Source organism: Triturus cristatus, chromosome 2_2 (assembly GCF_964204655.1).
Source record: "Triturus cristatus chromosome 2_2, aTriCri1.1, whole genome shotgun sequence".
Taxonomy (NCBI): Eukaryota; Metazoa; Chordata; class Amphibia; order Caudata; family Salamandridae; genus Triturus; species Triturus cristatus.
The window spans coordinates 854,700,471-854,724,031 of NC_140582.1; the positions used below are offsets into that span (position 1 = coordinate 854,700,471).

At 45.4% G+C, this 23,561-nt stretch overlaps 1 protein-coding gene across 1 annotated transcript in view; it reads left to right on the forward strand.

Annotated features, from left to right (window-relative positions):
* The window catches only part of PDS5A (PDS5 cohesin associated factor A), a 1,513,477-nt gene that overhangs the window by 226,603 nt on the left and 1,263,313 nt on the right, over positions 1–23,561 (forward strand). The window contains exons 10-11 of the mRNA XM_085642237.1: positions 13,996–14,090; positions 14,725–14,870. Of these exons, the coding sequence (XP_085498363.1) occupies positions 13,996–14,090; positions 14,725–14,870 (241 nt within the window). The remainder of the gene's footprint in view (positions 1–13,995; positions 14,091–14,724; positions 14,871–23,561) is intronic.

Sequence of the window (23,561 nt, forward strand, 5' to 3'; positions counted from 1 at the left end):
AGCCATAGTATTTAGAAAGTGAGAGTGTGTGTATATAGATGACCCCACCAGTTCAGCAATATAAAGTCTAGACGTCCCTGGCCTTAAAATTCCGACGTCCTAGATCCATATTCAAAAGTCAGTAGGTGTTTAAAAACAAGTCTGTAATAAGGGAACAGCCAAACGTTAAACGACTGCCTGATATAAGTTGGTGCTGTAGACAGTCTAAGCAGTCTGGCCTAAAGATCTTAAAGAAATAAACGGGCCTATGTATCGCATAACGATCCTCTCTGCTAACCCAAGCTGTCTACCCAATAATTGTAACATCAGGTCAACATACTTGCAAGTATGTTCCACGTCCACATGAGGTGTCCACGATTAAATGGCGGTCTCCTTAATTACAGCATTGTTGTTTCTACCAAATAAAATAAATATAAGAATATAGTGATATATCATTCAGAAATTAGGGAAAGCATGAATTACATCCTGAATCTCAATAATATAAATTACCAGAGAAATTTAATCCAAAATTCCTTCCAAATTTGTTCGGCCTCTGTATCGTATCCTGATATTCTATATTGGCTCAAATAGGTCTATGGGGGCATTAGTGTATTAAGTTCGCATAAGTTGTTAAAATTCTACAGAATAGAAAAAATTTATAATTTGTATATCTGTGTCCTACCGTGACCCCAAATTACCCATTGTATAAATAACTAAGGCATATGAAAGTTATTGAATCTCTAAATGTAACCAAAGAGATTATTAAAAAATTATATATATATATTAATATGAATAACGAGATATCTAGTTTACCGTTTAAAAAAAAAAATATACAAATGCACTCTTATGTCCTCAAAACGTGGTGTTTAGTCCATACACCTACGAACAAGATCCGGAGTCCTTCATAAGCCTCCTCACTAGAAAAATAAATATAACACAACAAACGCAGCCCATATCTAGAAATCCACTAAAACTTCTGGATTCCAGAAACTCGAAGTCTTAACTTGCCAGAGCGAAGTTTGCAAAATGTACCGCAGCGCGAATCTGAGTTCTTGGCACGGTGTATGCGCATCATTCTCAATTGTTCTTTTGAGCGCCCAGCCATAGTCATGTGACTTCCCCATCCGTGAATCTCATTTTCTGTTTGATACACGCAAATGCAGACCTGATGCAGCACCATTTTTAAGGGGCTATAGAATACATATTTAAAATCTGACACCACTAACACCTGGACATTTAGAGTGTAATGTGTCATTCATACACAGTAATTAAGGATAGAAAACTAAATCCAAAAGCCGTTATGGATTAATTCTCATTATAGTCAGGTGGTCCTTGATAAAATTGAACATAATTAAATAATATCAATTGGGCGAATGCCTGAATTTTATCCTATTTGATATATTTTTCTTGTCACTCTAGCGGCTGACCTACTCTTATATCCCGAATGTTATTGGCATATTCTGTTATGAAATGCCCTTATATCCTGAATGTTATTGGCATTTTCTATTTTTGTCTTCTATTTTTGTGAAATGCCAGGGGGTAGTAATGTCCCATCCATACTTCTACATCCTAGTATGTAACCAGAAAACTGACCTATTCATAACAGGGTGAAATGAAATATTAGTTCCAAACTTGTACGTGTCCTAGTGTAATGATCCACTCGTATTACGGTACCATTAGATAACACATGATCATTGTCAGTGAAAAAAGAGAGCTCACCAGATTGAGTCAACTCAGTGAGAAGTGCGAGAAAGCACGAGAGGAGAGATGAGCAGTAAGTGTAGGAGACATGGTGAGACAAGATGTACATCACAGAATATAATGTTATTCCATCATCATCATTATTCTTCTCCTGAAAAGAAACTTATTGTGCAATTCAATTGTAGTGTCAAATCACAAGACACTGTGACATGGTGAATAGATAATCAGTACATATATAAGGTATAATGAAAAACAATTCAGAACATATTACAAAGAGATTAGTCCACCATTGTTGATCTTATCATGGAAGGAGAGTCATGTTTGACATTTATATTACAGTATCCATTTACAAATGCACTGTATCAATCGGGGAGAAACACAAAGTCCTCTAATCACATTGAGTATTGTTTAACAATTACTCTGTATGCTATTAATCACGGAGGAACACATGCAATTCTATATCCACATAGAGTCCTAGGTCAACAGATCTAAGTTTAATCAACCATCTAGTTTCCAGTTTTCTCAATGCTAGAATTCTATCCCCACCTCGTGCGTTGTCCTCTGCCACTGCAATGCCATGGAAACTAAGTTTTATATTTTCAGAAGCTGCATGCATCCTATTAAAATGAACAGCCAATTGATTAGATACATTCACACATCATTGGATGGAGAACAATACAGTAATATGTGAAGTGTGGTAAATTTCCCTACGAGGAACCATTACTACCTTGTTTTGAAGTGATTATTGGCACGTCTTTGTTCAGAAGAAATTATTGATCCTGTAAAGGCCACATACTGGCTGCCTCCCTTGGTTGTAGTATCTTAAATCCACCGGAGACATTAAATTGTGTGGTGTCTGAGACAACTCAGTGAACGGGTTGCGGATGAATACCCAATATTACTGAAATGATTAGTTTGCTGGGTAACCAAGATATTTTACTGGTTTGGAACTTACCTCTGCATATCGCCAGGTTAAACAGAGAAGACTCAAAAGTTTTAACACACCTTTTGTTTTTTACAGATCAAGACGTATGCCTTTTGGTTTGTGCTCAGCCGCAGCAATCTTTCAAAGGCTGATGATGAGTTTGTTAGGATATTTGCCGAATTTAAAGTTTTTTCAAGATCTTATTTACAGTGATTCGCATGGCAACCACATGGCTGCTATTAAGCAAATTTTGGATATTTTCAATCACAATGGCATTATTTTGATTGACAAATGCAAATTAGCGTGTGGGGAACTGACATATTTAAGGCTTGTGATCTCTAAAGAGGGGGTGCATCAACTGGAAAAATTAGTCAACATTCTAGGATTAAAAGCCCCTAGTAGAAAGCAAGAAGTTCATGTGTTTTTAGGCATGGCAGAGCTTTATTCCAAATTTATTTCGGACTTTGCAAGTAAAACGTTTGTCATCAGGAAACTTTTGAGGAAAGGTACAGTGCTCTCTTGGTGTGAAGATTGTAAGAAGGAGGTTTTGGTCATCAATGATTGCTTGGTTTAAACCAGGCTCTAAGTAGACTTATTCCATGTTGGTTGTGTCTTTTAACTACCTATGTCAATCTTGAGGGTTTGGGGATTGTGTTCTAATAAATTCAAGATGGTCAAGAAGTAAATGCTTTTGCTTCAAGGAGTCTTATGGAGGCGGGAACCAGGCACACCACTATTGAAAAAGAGGCATTGGCTGTGTTTTGGGCTATTATCAAATTAAAGCAATATTATAGGGATGCAATGTTATTGTCCATTCTTAACACAAGTCATTGAAGGAGTTGTTTGCAAGGAAAGGTTTGGATGGAATTTTGTCTTGTGTTTGTAGGTGGGTAATTGCTTAGTAGTACTTTCATTTGGGATTTCAATGCATTCCAGGAATTTATAACAAAGCAGCAGATTGTTTATCTTGAATGGAGTGTGATTTTGTAGATGGACAGGAGACTACAGATGGGTGGTGGAAAGATGATAGGTACCAAGTTTGTACAGTTACTTCAGGTTGTATCTTGCTTGAAGAATGGTTAAGTAAGTTGAATAATAACCTAGGTCTGCAGGATGTTGTTGAGATGGTTATGACGTGTTTTTGATCCCACATGTGCGTTGTGCTGGCTTTAAGACGCGTTAGCAATTTTTAAAATATCCCGTTTTGTATATTATTTTGTTTTTAGTTTAACCTAGGTTTTCCCCCCTGCTTTTACTCACCCTCCGCATTGCCGCACTTAAATTGTCTCCCTCACCGCTATCTGGCGGCTCTGGCCCTCGCGTTGTGCAACTACTGGGCGCCATCTTGGGTTGGTTCCAGGGAAGCTCTTCTCCTCACTCGGCGCTCTAGCGTTCTAGCAGTCAGGTGGTCAGGGTAGAGCCCTATTTTAACTGGACATTATGACGCGCAGCGTTTGCGCGCAGCGTGGGCGCCACAGTGACGCCGGAGTCACGCCAGAGTCCAGCCCGTCTGCGCCCGTCCGCGCTGAGGACGGGCTGGCCGGCTGGACATCAGGTCAGTGTAGGGAAAATCCTATACCTCGTTCGTATTCTATGAACGATCTTCTCAGGCTGAAACCTCCCAGACTCCCATGTTCCCACAAGAACGCTCCGGATGAGTTTCTATTTCCGTTAGGCTGTGGATGCTCACTGAGAGGTTCTGGGGATTTGATTTCCCCCCCATCCTCCCACTCGTCAAGACATAATACCGATACTGGAATCAGTCTGGTGAGTGACGATTGTATCCTTGTTAATGCCCGTTCATTGATAAAGAACAATACTGCATTTAGGGAGCTTGTACTGGACAGGAAACCCTCATGGGTCTTCGTCACGGAGACCTGGGCAAGGGACTCCTCTGGTCCAGACCTTGTGGAAGCGGTCCCTATGGGCTACTGCCTATCTCGGCAGGATAGAATTGGCCATGTGGGAGGAGGTTTAGCGATTCTGTATAAGGACAGTTTCTATTGCAATACTCTATCTCTATCAGACCCTAAAGATAATTTCCAGGCCATGTATTTTTCTCTTAAAGGTGTTCTTGAGACCAATTTTAATGGGATTTTGATTTATCGTCCCCCTGGTCTCAGAAGGGATTTTGGACTTCAGCTGGTCCACATTTTAGAACCCTATTTTGGTCGAAAAAATCTAACGGTTCTGGGAGACCTAAACTATCACTTAGAGTTGCAGGAGACCACGGATACTCTTTCCCTGTTGGAGGTCATGTCTGCTTGTGGATTGACTCAATTGGTCAGAGGTATTACCCATCGAGCGGGTCATACGTTAGACGGGATCTTTTCGAATGATGAGAGGTTGGTGGTAAAAGACCCCTTCTTCCTCTCATGGTACGATCATTTGGCTGTCCCGTTTGAGGTGTCTTGCCCGAATGTGGACAGGCACGATAAAGCTCTGAGCAAATTAGAACTCCGTAGGGACTTTAAGAAAATTACTGACAGTTCTTTTGCCCCTTGGGCTCCCAGCCTGGCCATTCCTCAAGAGGAGAATGTTCAGGTGGCGGTTATGCAATTTGAAAAGCCTGTCACTGAGGCACTAGATGAGTTGGCTCCTATCCGGGTGCGTTACTCAGCAAGAAAAAAGCCCTCTGCCCCTTGGTTTTCGGAACACCTAAGATCTCTCAGACAGGAAGTTAGGAGACGGGAGCGGCTTTGGCATACCAGTTGGGATTGGGTGGACAAGGAGGCCCACAAAATCCTGATGAGGAAGTATAAGCTGGAAGTGATAAGGGCTAAACAGGAATACTTTACGTCCCTTACCTCCTCTTTGTCCTCCCCTAAGGAGCTCTTCAGGATAGTGGACTCTCTTATGTCCCTTCAAACCCCGGACCCTGTTACTGCCTCGCAGCAGTTCTGTGACAGCATAGCTGTCTTCTTTCAGACGAAGATCTCTGATATTTATTCTGCCTTAGAGCTGCAGAGGACCCTGACTACTGAGCCCCCTGTATTTAGGGATGTGGCCCCTGTTCCCACGGTCCCCACGGAGAACTTCTCTCTGGGACGTTTGGAGTCCTTCCCTTTCCTCTCCTTGCAAGATTCAGAGATCCTCCTGAATAACCTCAAGTCAGGCTCACCTCTGGATATTTGTCCTCTTAAGATCCTTAAGCAATGCAGGGAAACCCTTTTGCCCCCCCTTGTTGACATCATGAATAGGGCCATGAAGGATGGTATCTTCCCCCCTCAATGGAAAAGGGCGGTAGTGAAGCCTTTACTCAAGAAACCATCTCTTGATCCTGGGGTCTTAAAGAACTTCCGCCCCATCTCACTACTCCCTGCCCCTGCGAAGATGTTAGAAACTCACCTTAATAAGCATCTCGCAGCTTTTGTAGAAAGTACAGGCTGCCTTGATCATTCCCAGCATGGTTTCAGGAGGGAACATAGCACCGAGTCGGCCCTCACCATGGTGTTGGATAATATCCGCACACGTGTGGATGGGGGCCAGACTGCCCTCCTTATCCTGCTGGACCTCACGGCAGCCTTTGATACCCTCTCTCCCTCAGTCTTATCTCGTCTGAGGGAGATTGGGGTTGAGGGAGCAGCCTTGTGTCTATTGACCTCTTTCCTCGGCCAAAGAGAGCAAAGAGTGAAGTTGGGCGAGTTTTTATCTCCATCCATGTCTGTGCAATGTGGGGTCCCTCAGGGGTCGGCCTTAAGTCCGACCCTTTTTAACATATATGTGACCCCCCTTGCCAGACTAATTAGATCTTTTGGGATGGAGGTAGTTTCCTATGCAGATGACACACAGATCCTAGTCTCTCTTTCCCAGTCAGTTAGGTCGACTGCCTCCAATTTTAAATCTTGTATGGAGGCAGTGGGACAATGGATGATCCATAATTCATTGAAACTGAATGGGGAGAAGACGGAGGTGATGGTGTTTGGAGGGAAGGAAGAGGTTTGGTCTCATGATTGGTGGCCGGACTCATTGGGAATGTGTCCTGATCCCGCCTCGTCGGCCAAAAACCTAGGAGTTTTGATCGACCCCACCCTCAACATGTGTAAACAAGTTAATAGAACGGTCTCTACCTGCTGGGGCATTATATATATACTGAGAAAAATTAGACACTATCTCTCGCAGCAGGCAAGGAAACAAGTTGCTGTTGCTCTTATTGGTTCCCGGCTGGACTATTGCAATGCGCTATATGTGGGACTTAATAGAAGTCTGCTGCAGCGCCTGCAAGTAGCCCAGAATGCAGCAGCTAGGTTTGTCCTTGATCTGCCCAGACATGCCTCGGCTACTTCTGCCAGAAAATTGTTACACTGGCTTCCTATAGAGGACCGGATACTTTTCAAGACCATGTGTATGACCTATAGGGCTCTAGCTAATGGTAGCTCTTCTGGAGTGGGATCTATTCTGTCTCATTATAGCCCCTCCAGGAACTTGCACTCCTCCAACAGACTTCTCTTACTAGTCCCCCGTATTCGGAAAGCTAGATGGGGAGGCAAAGCCTTCTCTTTTCTGGCACCTAAGTGGTGGAATGATCTTCCACTGGAACTCAGGTCTCTTCCCACTTTACAGCTTTTTAGAGTTGCCTTGAAAACCCGTCTTTTCGCAAAATCATACCCGTAGTGGTGCTCTGTTTTCTGATTTTGATCTGTTTGTAGGCGCCTTGATGCCTTCGGGTTTTAGTTGCGCAATATAAATCTATCTTCATTCATTCATTCATGAGGAATACAAATGGTGTAAGAATGTTTTTCATGAACTTTCAGTTGTGATTGGTCTATTATTCAGAACTGTATGTTCGAGGCATATGAGCTGCAGATTGTACACTTAGCATAGGTCGCCATCTGGTGTTGGGCCCGGATGTTTGCAGTTTGTTTTTCTTCTTGGACCGTGCTTGGAAGTCACGAGTTTGGTGACTCCTCCTTCGGTCCGTACTGCGCATGGGCTTCGGCTCCATCCTCAGATTGTTTTTTTCCGCCATCGGGCTCGGATGTGATACTTCGTGCTCCGGCTTCGAACTTCTACGGTTCCAGCCTCGACGGAAAATCCTCGATTCTTCGAGTTCCTTCATCATCTTCATCTCTCGAAGCGGCACTTTTTCCATCCCGTACATCGACACCGGCCTTCGGGCCCTCCGCGACTCCGGTCCCGGCCGATGGAAAGGACTCAGTTTAAAAAGTGCCCAGAATGTGGGTCTAAATTTCCCCACACCGACCTCCATCAGGTGTGTAACCTTTGCCTCTCTCCGGAACACGAGGCTCGAGACTGCCCCGCCTGCAAGTCTTTTCGATCGAAGAAAACGATCCGAGATCGAAGGGCTCGACGCACCATGGCGCACTCATCCTCGACAGTTCCACCGGACATCTTCGGAGACGACGCCGAAGCTTCGGGGCAGACACACACCGAACTGGGAGAAGACATCGTCAGCGCTTCCGAGGCCGACGACTCCGACCTGGAGGACGTAACACCAGGACAGCGGGCCGTGAGTACAATGCCCCCTCCCAGCCCCGCACCAAAAACCAAAGAGACTCCGGTTACTCCCTCGCCTGCCGGCCTGGGCAAAACCAAAACCAAAGCCTCGATCACCCCACCTTCGGGCCCGGTGTCGAAGCACTCAAAGTCTCACGGCAGCTCGGGATCGAGCCAGCCGACGCCCGGTGCCGATAAACACCACTCGGCACCGAAGCCTGCAAAATCCAGCTCGACTCCGAAACCACCGGTGCCGAAGCCTGGACACTCGGCGCCGACCAAACACAAACAAAAATCGGTCGGCACCGACGCTCCGGCGCCGAAACAGCATTCGACGCCGAAACACACGGAGACCTCCAAAAAGCAAGGCGTACACAGAACATCGAAACCTCCGGTTCCGAAATCGCCGGTGCCGACAGACGACTCGGCGCCATTGGCTCTGTTTACACCAGACCCTTTACAAAAGACTTTGTCCAGAGATCCAAAGACTGGCCTTTTGACTGTGATTACTAAGAAGCGTCGCCTTGAGGCTCCGGCTCCTCCTCCTCCACCCAAAAAGAGGGACTCAGCTACTTCTCCCCTTAGAGTACCCTCCCCACTGCCACCCCCCCTCCCACCACCACCCCCTCCACCTTTACCTCACTACGATCCGGCCCCATCCCCAGATCCGGATGACGGGGACCCGGACAATGACCCAGGGGACGCCCCAATGGATCCCACTCCACCAGGGACCCCAGATCCATGGGAGGATTATAATAACCCTGATGTACCCAATGTACCTCAAGACGACCTATACCCATCAAGGCCGTCTCCTCCAGAGGACTCTTTAGGGTTTCACCATTTAGTGCAGAGAGCAGCACACTACCATGGGGTGGACATGCACACGGAACCAGTGGAAGAAGACTTCCTACTGGATACATTTGATTTACAAGATCGTTCCACTGCTATTTTACCCATGCTTAAGGGTGTCACCAAGCACGCTACAGAGGTATTCAAAGACCCTGTCAGAGCCAGAGTACTAAACCCTAGAATAGAGAAGAAGTACAAGGCGGCACCCACAGACCCTGCATACATCAAGGGCCCTGCTCCTCTAGATTCCCTAGTTGTCTCCACAGCTAGAAAGCGGGCTAACTCCCAATCCTCAGGAGATGCCCCACCACCAGACAAGGAATCTAAACTTCTGGACGCGTCTGGTAAACGCACCGCCTACCAGGCTGCAAACATGTGGCGCATTGCAAATACACAAGCACTGCTTGCGCGATATGATAGAGCACACTATGATGAATTAGAGGCTCTTATGCAGCACCTTCCAGAGAAATACAAACGCCAAGCTCATGACCTGATACAGGAGGGCAAACTAATCACAAACACCTCCATTAAGTGTGCCCTCGATGCAGCAGACACTGCTTCTAGAGCCATAAACACCAGTGTCCTGCTTCGCCGCCATGCCTGGCTCAGGATATCAGGGTTCAAGCCTGAGGTCCAGACATCAATACTTAATCACACCTTTGACCAGCAAACACTCTTTGGCCCAAAGGTAGACGAAGCGCTCGAAAAAATGAAGAAAGATACAGACACAGCGAAGTCTATGGGAGCGCTCCAGACCCAAGCCTCTAAGCGTTCTTTTCGACGCTCGTCCTTTCGTGGCACAGGTAGAGGCTCCTCCACCGATAATGCCTCTACCTCCTACAAATCCCCTCCTCAAAATACCTTTTCAAAGGGCAACCAAAGAGGTGGCTACAGAGGCAACAACAATAAGGGCAGGGGCAAAACCAACAATACCCGTTCTGCCACCCCACCCGCACAATGACTCCCCTTCGCTCCCCCCAGACCATTCCACTCCGGTCGGGGGCAGACTACAAGATTTTATCCACGTATGGGAGTCCATAACATCGGACAAATGGGTGACCCAAATCATTCGGTCAGGGTACTGCCTCGAGCTAACATCTACCCCACCCAATATCCCACCAAGGCACCGCCCAATGTCCCAAGAGCATTCCACACTGCTCAAACAAGAGGTACTCTCGCTCCTCCAGAAACACGCCATAGAGCAGGTACCCGACAATCAACGAAATCTAGGGGTCTACTCCCTATATTTCTTAATCCCAAAGAAAGACGAGACCCTCAGACCCATTCTGGATCTCCGGCCTCTAAATGCCTACATACATTCAGACCACTTTCACATGGTCACCTTACAACAAGTCCTCCCACTCCTCTGCCAGGGAGACTTTCTCACAACACTGGATCTGAAAGACGCGTACTTTCACATTCCAATACACCCCTCTCACAGAAAATACCTCAGGTTCGTGGTGGACGGGCAACATTACCAATTCAAGGTTCTCCCCTTCGGGGTCACCACTGCACCACGGGTGTTTACCAAATGCCTAGCAGTAGTAGCAGCACACCTCAGACGTCAACATGTTCACGTCTTCCCTTACTTAGACGACTGGCTCATAAAAGCCGCGTCCTACCACCAATGCGTGCAACATACAAACAGCACCATCCAACTGCTTCATCAGCTAGGCTTCACGGTGAACTACCAAAAGTCCCACCTCATACCATCTCACACAAAGCAATATCTCGGGGCCACCATAGACACCTCAAAAGGTATTGCCTATCCAAACTCAGCCAGAATCACAAGCATTCTAGCCTTACGCAAAATATTCCTTCCTCAACACTCTCTACCAGCAAGAGTGTTTATGAAGCTCATAGGGATGATGGCGTCTTGCATCTTCATAGTGCCCCATGCAAGACTCCACATGCGTCCACTTCAGGAGTGCCTAGCACAACAGTGGAACCAGGCCCAGGGTCAGCTGACGGATCTGGTGTTGGTGGACGGCCGCACACATCACTCTCTGCAGTGGTGGAACACCACAAACCTTTCCAAGGGACGGCCGTTCCTGGACCCGGTTCCCCAAGTGACTCTAACAGCGGACGCATCGCTCTCCGGCTGGGGAGCGCACCTCTTACACCTCACAATGCAAGGTCTATGGACGCCACAGCAAAAAACGCTCCACATCAACCATCTGGAGCTTTTGGTGATCTTTCTAGCCCTAAAATCTTTCCAAAAGCAGATTTCAGGCAAAGCAGTCCTCATTCGCACAGACAACATGACTGCGATGTATTATATACAGAAACAGGGGGGGACACACTCTCCCCAGCTCTCCCGCTTAGCCCAGAGCATATGGAGATGGGCAATTCCCCAAAACATTTTTCTCCTGGCACAACATGTTCCAGGCGTACAAAACACCATAGCAGATCTGCTCAGCAGACAGACTCAACAACTACACGAATGGGAACTGCATCCACAAGTTCTTCACCCATTCTTCCAACAGTGGGGGCATCCTCAAATAGACCTCTTCGCCACCCACGAAAACAAAAAATGCCCAAGCTTCGCCGCCAGATACCCACACCCATTGTCCAAGGGCAATGCGATATGGATGAACTGGTCAGGCAGATTTGCATACGCCTTTCCACCTCTCCCACTAATTCCATTAGTGGTCAGGAAACTACAACAGCACTCCCTCACACTCATTCTGGTAGCTCCGACGTGGGCCAGACAGCCGTGGTACACCACGCTACTACAACTATCAGTGGTACCACATCAAAAACTGCACCTTTCCCCATGCCTCCTGACCCAGAACCATGGAGAAATCAGGCACCCGGACCCAGCTCAGCTCAACCTGGCGATCTGGCTCCTGAAATCTTAGAATTCGGGTACCTTAACCTTCCCCCTGATTGCATGAACATAATCATGGAAGCCAGACGTCCTACCACTAGAGCATGCTATGCCGCAAAGTGGAAAAGATTTGTAATGTACTGCCGTAACAATACAATCAACCCTCTAGATGCATCCATACAACACATCATATGCTATCTGCTCCATCTTCACAGGTGTAACCTGGCGTATTCATCCATACGCCTACACCTAGCAGCGATCGCTGCCTATCTACAAAACAGACAGCATTTGTCACTCTTCAGAGTGCCCGCTATTAAAGCCTTCATGGAAGGCCTTAAACGAGTAATTCCTCCCAGGGCACCACCCTCCCCTGTATGGAATCTAAATTTGGTCCTTACACGACTAATGGGTCCGCCCTTCGAACCAATGCACAAATGTGAGCTACAATTTCTCACCTGGAAAACAGCTTTCCTTGTAGCTATCACTTCCCTTAGAAGGGTTGGTGAAATACAAGCGTTCACCATACAGGAACCTTACATACAAATGCATCACAGCAAGGTCATACTTCGAACTAATCCGAAGTTCCTGCCCAAAGTCATTACCCCCTTCCACCTCAACCAATCAGTGGAACTACCTGTCTTCTTTTCGCAACCCCAATCTGTTGCGGAAAGGGCCTTACACACACTAGATGTGAAAAGAGCGTTGCTATATTACATACAAAGAACGCAACCCTTCAGGAAGACCAAACAGTTGTTCGTTTCCTTTTCTCCACCACATAAAGGCAACCCCATCTCAAAATCAGGGATAGCTAGGTGGATTGTAAAATGCATACAAATTTGCTATCAGAAGGCAAAGAGAACATTATCTGTTCCCCCTAAAGCCCACTCTACAAGAAAGTTAGGGGCTTCTATGGCTTTTCTAGGGAATATACCCTTAGATGACATATGCAAGGCAGCCACATGGTCTACACCGCACACATTCACAAAACACTACTGTGTAGATGTGCATTCCCAGCAGCAAGCTAGGGTGGGCCAGGCTGTACTAAAAACACTCTTTCAAACAGCTGCAACGGATACCGGTGGTCGCCGCTAGGGTTGGGTACTGCTATATAATCTATGCTAAGTGTACAATCTGCAGCTCATATGCCTCGAACGGAATATGCTACTTACCAGTATGCATCTGTTCTTGGCATGTAGAGCTGCAGAGTTGTACACGCCCACCCGCCTCCCCGGCTACCTGTATCCGTTCCAGTCCATCTTATTTAGATACAACACACATGGGTTTCTCACTGTTATTACTACGCTCCATCATTTCCCTGTTGGCGAAAAACAATCTGAGGATGGAGCCGAAGCCCATGCGCAGTACGGACCGAAGGAGGAGTCACCAAACTCGTGACTTCCAAGCACGGTCCAAGAAGAAAAACAAACTGCAAACATCCGGGCCCAACACCAGATGGCGACCTATGCTAAGTGTACAACTCTGCAGCTCTACATGCCAAGAACAGATGCATACTGGTAAGTAGCATATTCCTTACATAGCGCAATACACACTAAAAATTCTTACCTTAGTTGTCATTCTTCTATATTGGTGAAACTACTCTCTTTATTAGTCCACAGCAGAGCCCTCTTTATATAACCTAGTATTTAGAAGTACTCGTGTGTCACATTGGCTTCATAAAACGCTTCTGCCCAACAAGCCAAATTTTGGCTGTTTTGCACAGACAGTTCTTAAGATATATATTTTCTACATCGGTTCTATCAAAGTGTATTGTTTGTTCCATTCAGATCTGTTGCGTGAATTACAGTTCGAACTTCGACTCTTGACCCTGTCCACAATCGACTTGCAAGAAATGCTCCTCCAGGATGTACATAGTTGTGTCAACTCATTTACAGATTACTTTGTGGATAGTCAAGCTACCAAAGATTCTCATGTGATTCAAACATTCAGATTCTTTTTTTTGCCCCTCCCCAATGTTGGGGACTGTGATCATTGATCTACTTCAATTGTACCTACTTTAGGAAAATGGTAGGGACGCATTGTGCTACTGGTGACTTTCCATAGATGCAGGTTAGCAGTAAATTAGAAACATGCATTGCTTTCTTATGCCACTTTATAGTATTAATTATATTGTATTTTGTTTATTTGTTTTTTTTTCATTCTGAAAAAAAAAAGGTTTGTGAAACATTCAAACTCCTCTATTCTTGTGGACTGTTGTGGAATATTGTGGATTGATTTTTGCATGTTTTTCATTCAGGTTCAATGATATTCATGTCCCTGTGAGATTAGAGTGTGTGAAGTTTGCCAGTCATTGCTTAATGAACCATCCAGATTTAGCAAGAGATTTGACTGGTAAGTTAACAAAACTGGGATTGTCTCAACTAGAAACCAATTGTGTGTACTAAAGTTTAATTGTGTCTTTGTCTATTATGGGTCATATTGTTTAGGCCTTGCTGTTGTAGCGTCCTGTCTCATTCTCTCGTCATTCTAAATTCGAATTGCTGTTTTGACCTGTTTTCATTATTTAATTGGGAGGCATTTACATATAAGACTTGTCTTATCTGATACAGAGAACAAGAGCATAGGGGAGAGGATGTAGCCTTACGGCTAGAGCGGTCGACCTCAAAGCTGGAGAACTGGGTTAGAGTCTCGTCAACGATGCTAAACATCCTGTGTTTCTGGGCAAATCACTTAATCTCCCCGTGCCTCACAAAAATGAATGTGTCCTTCTGTAACAAGACTAGTGCTATGTATAGCGCTCCGATACCCGATGTCTCGGCTCTAGTTCGCCCTATATAAAACTCCAAAGAAAAAAAAAAAGAAATCGCAATGAATGCAATTCAGTTCATCTTTGATAACTGTGCTGCAGTCATTTTTGGCTATATTAAATAGTCGAGGATGATGACGAGCTTTGTTGAAATTTTAATGATTTATCAAATGTAGCAGTCTTAGATCAATAATTGTAAAACATGTGAAATTTTTCCAGAATTCTTAAAGGTTCGGTCCCATGATCCCGAAGAAGCCATACGCCATGATGTCATTGTTACCATTATAACTGCAGGGAAGAGAGATCTTTCCTTAGTAAATGATCAGCTACTTGGCTTTGTAAGAGAAAGGACATTGGATAAGCGGGTAAGGTCAACAGTACATTTTCCTACTGACCTTCTATTTGCTTAATTCAATATGTTTAAAATATAACTTTGAAATATATTGTCAGTGTTTGTGTTGCAGATTGACATGTCATGCGATTCTGTAGGGCTAGAGCAGGGGGATGCTCTTTCAAGGTGCTTGCACCGCGCTCTGTGGAACTCTGCCACTCTCTATCAGAAACACCACAAACCTCCTGTCTTTTAGAAAGGCCATGAAGACCTAGCAGTTCCTCTTGCATCCTCCTCTCTGGCTGTAGCACTGGCACGTCCCTTTGCCGGGCAGCCATGCGCTCTACAAATCCCATAACATAACATGCCATCTTCTGCCTTCTACTTTTGAGTGTGAATATTATAACTTGTCAAATCCTTTCTTTTGGGCTTAAAAATGTGATTTGGATTTACACTTTAATTTTAGGATCCAGGATCTGGAACAACATCCCCGTATCCTTTAGGGCTGCCCCAACACAGCTACAATTTAGGAAAGAGTTGAAGATGAGCCTCTTTAAAGAACACAGTCATAATTCATTAACAGTCACCAATCATGCCACCACTCCTATCCCTCTTTGACTTTATGCTAGTCTTTGGCCCTGTATGGTGCCTACTGCCTATTGGGATGGATTGCGCTATAGAAATACCACAAGCATACATAATATCTTTAATTGTCACGTTCCCTGAAGCCCATAAGGCACTGGGACATAGACTCCTTGACTGAACAAAAGTAGTTTATGTGGCTATTTAAATTTGTTGTACTCTGTGATTCTGCGCTTCTTGGAGCAGTCTTTTTTCCTCCCCAGTGAGTTGGACAATTATGTGAGCACACTGTAGGGTTAGCATGTGTTTCAGGTTTTGTCAACACCAGACCTGGGTTACATGATTAGAAGAACAGCCAAAACATGCAACTGCCTACCACCGTCTCAAGCCGTGTTATGTGGTTCTTTTCTGGCATGTCCGGCTATTTCCCTGTTTTCCTGTAGTAAACTGTATACTGGCATTCTCCTGTAAAAGGTCCATTTTGTCCCCAAAACACATGGGTCCTTGGCCTCCATATTTTTGGCATATAGGGGTATGTTTAAAGGATGCCTTATGTAGTTTACTAATGTTTTTCAGTCCTGGAGTCCATTGTAACTCGTGTGTTAGAGGCATGTGTGCTGCAGATGCACTCCTGCCATCTAGTGTTGAGTCCGGATGTTTGCAAGTTGTTTTTCTTCGAAGAAGTCTTTCCCAGTCACGAGGTAAAATGACTTCCCGTGTCAATTAGATTGGGAAAGTTTCCATCTTCTGTCGAACATCATGGGCGGCCTTCGGGCCTAGCCGCGTCGGTCTAGCCTTCTGCTGATGGAACGGACTCAGTTTCAGTTCTGTCCTCGGTGCCACTTGAAGTACCCTTGCACCGACTTCAACAAGTCTGCAACTTGTGCCTCTCACCGGAGCACAGGGAAGAAGATTGTTAGGCTTGTCGGTCGTTATGATCGAAAAAGACTCTTCAGGATCGGCAGGCTTGACGACGAGAAATGAAGCGCCAAAGCAGGAAGAAACAGGAAGAAGCTACCGCTGCGGAAGAAAAGGGGGCCTTCTCGATCCCAGAATCCCAGAATCAAATTCTGACTTAGAAATCCAATTAGAGCTAGAGGACATTCCACCAGGACAGGGTGCCGTGAGTACTAAAGCCCCCTCACCCCATATCCTCTCGATCATTAAACATAAGGCTTTGGCACCCCCTCTACTTTTGGGCCTTGGTCAGCACCAAGACAATGTTTCCGACATCCTGCCCTTGGGCCTGACAACTGAAACAAATAGTCAAGCCTTCAGGCTCGGGACCGAATCGAGACAGTGTTTGGATCCGAAACGTTCCACTCCAAAACACAAGCCTGGTTCAGAGCCGAAATCTTCTGCTTTGAAGGATAAGAGTCAAGTAAGGTTTGGCACTGAAACCTTCGATGCCGAAATCAAAACAAGATCCCCCTGGAACCGTTATTAGATGTCATGAAGGACAGATTCGACCCAAAACAGAAATAGCTGGACACGTTTTAGCTAAAACTCCTTCTAAAAGGAAAGTTAGTTAGTTTGAGGACACTGGGTATAATATTCCTTTTAAGAAGGAAAAGGATGTTGCTACAAGTCCTTTCCACCCTACTTTGTCATCCCCTCCACAATCTTCACCATTACCACAACTGCCAGCCTCAAATTCACTACACATAACACCACAGGGGCCTCCTCATACACAGCCCGATTTAGGAGATGATGATTATGATGAGGTTGACGATGTTCCTTTACCAACAGATCCATGGGATGATTATAATATTGATCCACCCATAGATAATCCAGATTTATACCCTGCAAAACAATCACCTCCACATGAGAAGGTATCTAATCAAGGGCTGATTGCAAGGGCAGCAGCTTATCATGGAGTCAAACTTTATGAAGAGGCTTTGGATGACAACTTTTTATCTGAGACACTTGGGTCTTCACATGGTACTAACCAGAGTCTCCCTATGTTGAAAGGCATACAGATGAGATTTTTAAGGGCCCTGTTCGTGCTCGTATTTTAGCATCCAGGGTTGACAAATATACACACCATCTGATCCTGGTTTTATTAAAGGACAGCTACGTTTAGACTCACTTGTAGTTTCTAATTGTCATAAGAAAGCAAGCCCGTAGACCTCTGGGGATGCACCTCCTCCGGATAAAGAGTCTAAATTAATTGACGCATCTGGTAAAATGGTGGCTGCTCAAGTTGCTAACCACTGGCACATTGCCAACACACAGGGCCTACTAGCTAGATATAACAGGGCACACGATAGAAGGCCTACTTCAATACCTCCCAGAAGAGCCCAAGAAAAAGGCACAAAAGCTAGTCCAAGAAGGAAAAATTATATTTTATTCTCTTACGTCAACATGCCTGGCTTAGGATTTCAGGTGTTAAACCAGAAGTCCAGCAATCTATTTTAAATACCCCCCTTGACAAGCAACATCCTTTTGGACCTCAGGTTGATGAGGCTTTAGTAAAGATGAAAAAAGACACGGACGTGGCGAAATCCATGGGAGCAATCCAGTCTCCATCAAGCAGAGGTTCCTTTTGCTGCTCATTTTATAGGGAAGGCTCCAAAACTACATCTTTGGACCCTCACACGTCCTCATATAAATTCAACACGCAACCCTCTTCCTCTAGAGGCTTCTAAATTGGAGGGTACAGAGGAAACCATTTCAAAGGTAGGGGTAAGACCACGCCAACGCTTAACTCCCCTTCCCCTAATAAATATTGACTTGCCTACACTTCCTCCTGATTATTTAACACCTGTCGGGGGAAGACTTCAATAATTTCTGCCCATTTGGCAATTCATAACATCAGGCAAACGGGTGTTAAACATTATCTGACATGTTTATTTCCTGGAGCTCACCAGCAATCCTCCCAATATTCCACCTCACACCCACAAACTCTCACCAGACCACCTGCAGCTCCTCAAACAAGAGGTAGAAACTCTTTTATCAAAAGGAGCTATAGAACCAGTTCAGTTATAGTACCAAGGCTCAAGTGTTTACTCTCTGTACTTTCTGAGCCACAAAAATGTACGGCTCCTTAAGACCAATTTTGGATCTAAGGACGTTAAATCTACTGTCAGAACATTTCCACATGGCCCCGCTTCAACAAGTACTTCCACTTCTACACCAAGGCAATTTTATGTCCAAGCTGTACTTAAGATGCATACTTTCACATTCCGGTTCATCCAGCAGATAGCAAATATCTCCGTTTTGTGATAGCAGGAAAACACTATCAGTTCAAAGTACTCCCATTCAGAGTAACTGCTGCTCCCAGAGTATTCACAAAATATCTAGCAGTAGAGGCAGCACATCTCAGAAGACAATCGATTCATGTCTTCCCATACCTATACGACTGGCTCATCAAAGCCAGCACACACCAAAAGGGCTTACAACTCATTCAAACTACGTTAGACCTACTCCATCAATTAGGTTTCACAGTCCATGCACAAAAGTCACATCTTCAGCCTTCACAAATGCTGTCCTAGCTGGGAGCAACTCTAAATAATCACGCAGGTCTAGCCCCTCCCAATGGAGCCAGAATTTTAAATATTCAAACTCTGCTACTACAGTTTCTGACCAATCAATACTTAACAGTCAGGAATTTCATGCAACTGTTTGGAATGATGGCATCATGCATTGCAATAGTGCCTCATGCAAGGTTACACATGCGTCCTTTGCAAGAGTGTTTAGCACGTCAGTGAACTCAATCTCGTGGTCAATTAACACATCTAGTGTTGGTAGACAGCCGGAACCATCACTCTCTGCAGTGTACAAATCATGCTAACAGACACATCTCTCACAGGTTGGAGTGCCCATCTTCACAATTTGACAATTCAAGGTCTATGGGACAACAAGTACAAAAGTCTTCACAACAACTATCTAGAGCTTCTAGCTAAGCTTCTAGCACTAAAAGCTTTTCAATCAGTTGTCCTAGTCCGCACGAACAATATGACAACTATGTATAAAAATGGGGGGGGGGGGGACATACTCATCAACTGTCACTCCTCTCTCAGACCATTTGGCGTTGGGCAATTCATCAGAGTTCATCTTCTGGCAGAGCACCTCCCAGGTCTGATCAACCAAATTGCCGACCTCAGCAGAAGGCATCCACAAATATATGAGTGGGAACTTCATCCCCAAGTTCTCCTTCGATACTTTCAACAGTGGGGATTGCCACAAATAGATCTGTTTGCCACAGTGGACAACTCAAAATGCCCAAACTTCGCCTCCAGGTTCCCACACCCTCTATCCAAAGGCAATGCCCTATGGATGAATTGGTCAGGGATATAAGCCTACGCTTTTCCGCCTCTCCCTCTTTCCATTTCTGGTTTGGAGGCTCAGGCAAACATCCCTCACACTCATTCTAGTGGCTCCCACTTGGGCTCGTCAACCGTGTTCCCCACGCTCTTGGAACTATCAGTGGTTTCACATCAAAAGCTGCATCTCGTTTCCAGCGGCGTTGCGCAGAACCATGGAGAAGTCAGACACCCAAATCCCAAGGAGCTCAATCTAGCGATTTAGCTCCTGAAGTCATAGTTAGGTTACGACTATTCTTAAAGAAGCAAGAAAGCCTACTACCAGAGCATGTTTTGCAGCAAAATGTAAAAGATTTGTTATATATTGTACCAATAACAATATTGATCCCCTAGATGCCTCTATTCAAAATATGTTACCTTTTGCATCTACAGCGTGCTGGTCTAGCCTACACTTCCATTTGATTGCCTCTTCCGGCAGTAGCCGCATATTTGCAAAACAGGCAACGTCTATCTTTGTTCAAAGTTCCAGGAATTTAAGCTTATAATGAGGGCCTTAAAAGAATAATACCACCCAGGGTACCTCCTGCATCAGTTTGGAATCTGAGCATTGTGCTTCTCCAGTATTGAATCTTTCATAGATTCACATGCTTGTATCTTCCCCGTCGTCATGGTGGGAGTCTCACGGTAACAGAATGACCACAGCAGTATAAGAAAACTGCATAGCAAAATCCCATAGGGAATCCTCTTATTTGGTAACCAAATCTCATCATTATGTGGTCCAAGACTCAGCCAATCAGCTGCTAGTCCTGCCCTCACACTCCCCAGCAGAGCCTTTCTGCCTCAGATTTCCAACCGCCTTCGTGTGAGGAGTCGTCTCCCTGAACCTTGTTCAGTTTTGTTCCTGTGTGAACTTTTGACCTCTGGTTCATCTAGAATTTTCATCTTCTGGCTGGATTAAGGTATTGTGCTTCACCTTTTCTTGTTCAGGATGTCTGAAAGCTCTAAAAAGAGGCTTTTATTTGGCTTGCAGATCCTGTGGAAAGCCTAGATTGTTCTCTTGGGACCCACATAAGGACTGCTTATATTGCTTGCACCCTAAACATGTGCCTAAGGACTGTAAACATTGCAGAACCTTTTCTGCGAAGACTCTCCGTGACAGGGAGGCACGTCTTCTGTTGTGGCTTCAGAAAAAGAAGGTCGCTTCAGATTCTGACTCTGAGGAGGATTCTAAGTCTTCAAAGAAGAGAAAATCTTCAACTTCGGAAGATAGCTCAGAGCTAAAAAAGCAGAAGACAAAAGACAAAGGGGCCCCTGCGTCTTCATTACCTCATACTCCTCTTAAAAAATCTAAAGAGTCAAGAGAAGTTTCCTCAGCCCCGTCGACGAAAATTAGAGCGTCGCCGGCGATTGCTTTAAAACAGTCGACGACTACGTTTTATATCATGGACAAAAATTTCTCCGCTGCCGCCTTCTACTTTACTAGACTTGCAGTCCGATAATGAGGAGTCCTCAGGAGTGGCTTATAGTCCTTCCCAACTTCGCATTAAGAGTCAGGAAACCGATGAGGAGGAATTTCATGAGGTGCAAGAAGTCTTCTCATTTCAGGATCGCCCTCCGGAAGATTCACGTAGATATGAATCTTTTCAGGAGTCTTATGCCTACGAAGAAGAGGAAGAGCCTCAGCATACTTTTAGAGAGGACTCTATTTCCATGCCGGTGTCCTTGGTGACTGACTTACGCCTAATGATCAACGATTACTATCGGCGTTTCCCGGAAGCAAACTCTCAAGCGCCACAGACGGTGGAGAAGCCGACGCAGGTACGACCACCTCACTCTTCTCCCAAAACTTCCACTCAGAAGATCCGATCGCCACCGATTATGACAATCAGAGATGACTTAGAAGACAGTGACGCCGACCAACTGGAAGAAGGAGAACTCCTTCAAGATAACCAAGTTGACGATGAATGGGACCAATATATTCTCCCAACTACGCCGTCGCCATCTCCAACACTAGCGAATTCGCCGCCGCAAGATATAGGAGGTTTCCATGACATCATGGAGAAAGCATCAAAGCGCTTTGATCTTTCCATTCCAGTTCAGGAAGCCGAATGTTTTCTTTATGACTTTAAAGAGGAGTCACGCAAATCTATGCGATCTATTCCAATAATCGACCCTATTTGGGAGGAAGGCTTGAAGATTATGAAGAACCCGGCTTCAGTGGCTGCTTCAGTTCCTCGAATAGACAAAAAATATAGAGCTCCGGAATCGTCTCCGGCCTGTTTAATTGGTCATCCTCGACCAGACTCTGTGGTGACACAGGCCGCCCAAAGAAACTCAAAAAATCCGGTTTCGACAACAATGGTTCCCCCGGACAAAGACGGAAGACGAATGGACGGCGCAGGGAAGCGCTTTGCGGTGATGGCAGCGTCTTCCATAAAGGCTTCTAATGCATTAGCCCTCATCAGCAGATTCAACCGGCAGATGTGGTGCGATATAGCTCCCTTGCTCTCCCATCTTCCAGAAGATAAAAAAGAGGCGGTTGCTATCCTACAGGATGGAGCTAGGGCAGCAGCTGAATCCATCGACATCGCTATGGATTTGTCCTCAGTGGCTTTTCGACAAATGGCAGGAGCAGTAGCCCTGCGCAGGCAGGGATGGTTGAAGGCCACCTCGTTCAGACCTGAGGTACAGGCCAAAATAGTGGACATGCCATTTGATGGAGAGAACTTGTTCGGGAAACATGTCGATGAGGCCCTCCAAAGTATCAAAACTGACACAGATACAGCGCGGGCGCTGGGATCTCTGCAACAGGGCAGGTTTCAGTCCTTTCGGAGGAGAGGCTCCCGAGGACAATTTACACAACGATCCTCATTTCAATCGAACAGATATCAGCCGTACCAGCAGCAGGGATCTCGCCAGTACTCCAACAATCAACAATTTCGATCTTCCAATAACTATCACCAACAGTCCAGGGGAAGATCATCTACGAGAGGGAAGTCGCAGCAGTCCAATCGACGACAATGACTTCTCCAACACATCCGACACCTGTCCGAGAAGCAGCACCCATTACCTGACTTCATTTTACCCAGCTTGGCTGTCAATAACAACGGACAGATGGGTTTTAGATGTAATACAACATGGCCATACTCTGGAATTCGTAGACAAGCCTCCAGTTCAACCCCCTATACACTGGAGGCAAGAACATCTATCGGCCCTCAAGGCAGAAGTGATAGCGTTATTACAAAAGGAGGCGATAGAAGAAGTTCCACGACTTCAACGCGGGACAGGCTATTACTCGCATTTCTTTCTCATAAAAAAGAAAGACACATCAAAGTGGAGACAGGTAATGGACCTGAGAGGTCTAAACAAATTCATTCAAAAGAAATCATTTCGAATGTTATCCCTGCAGGAAATTCTTCTCCTGATTGGCAGAGATTATTTGGCATCCCTGGACTTCTTAGATGCTTATTTTCACGTCCCGATCCACGTAAAACACAGAAAATTTCTACGCTTCATGGTGGCGGGGCGTCATTACCAATTCAAAGTCTTACCGTTCGGACTAAAGTCCGCGCCGAGAATATTTACAAAGTGCATGGCGCCAGTTGCGGCCCACCTAAGACTGCAAGGTCACCAGATTTTTCCTTATCTGGACGATTGGCTTATCAAAGGACGTTCGTTCAAACACACCCATCGCTCCCTTCACGTTTGCATGGAGCTTTTCGATCAGCTAGGTCTCAGAGTCAACCTGGAGAAGTCCCATCTCAGACCAGCGCAGTCCATTCAGTTTCTGGGGGCTCTAATCTGCACGGAGGAGGCCAAGGCTTACCCGTCAGAGGAGCGTATTCGAAAGATCATTCGATTGTCGACACAATTGCAAA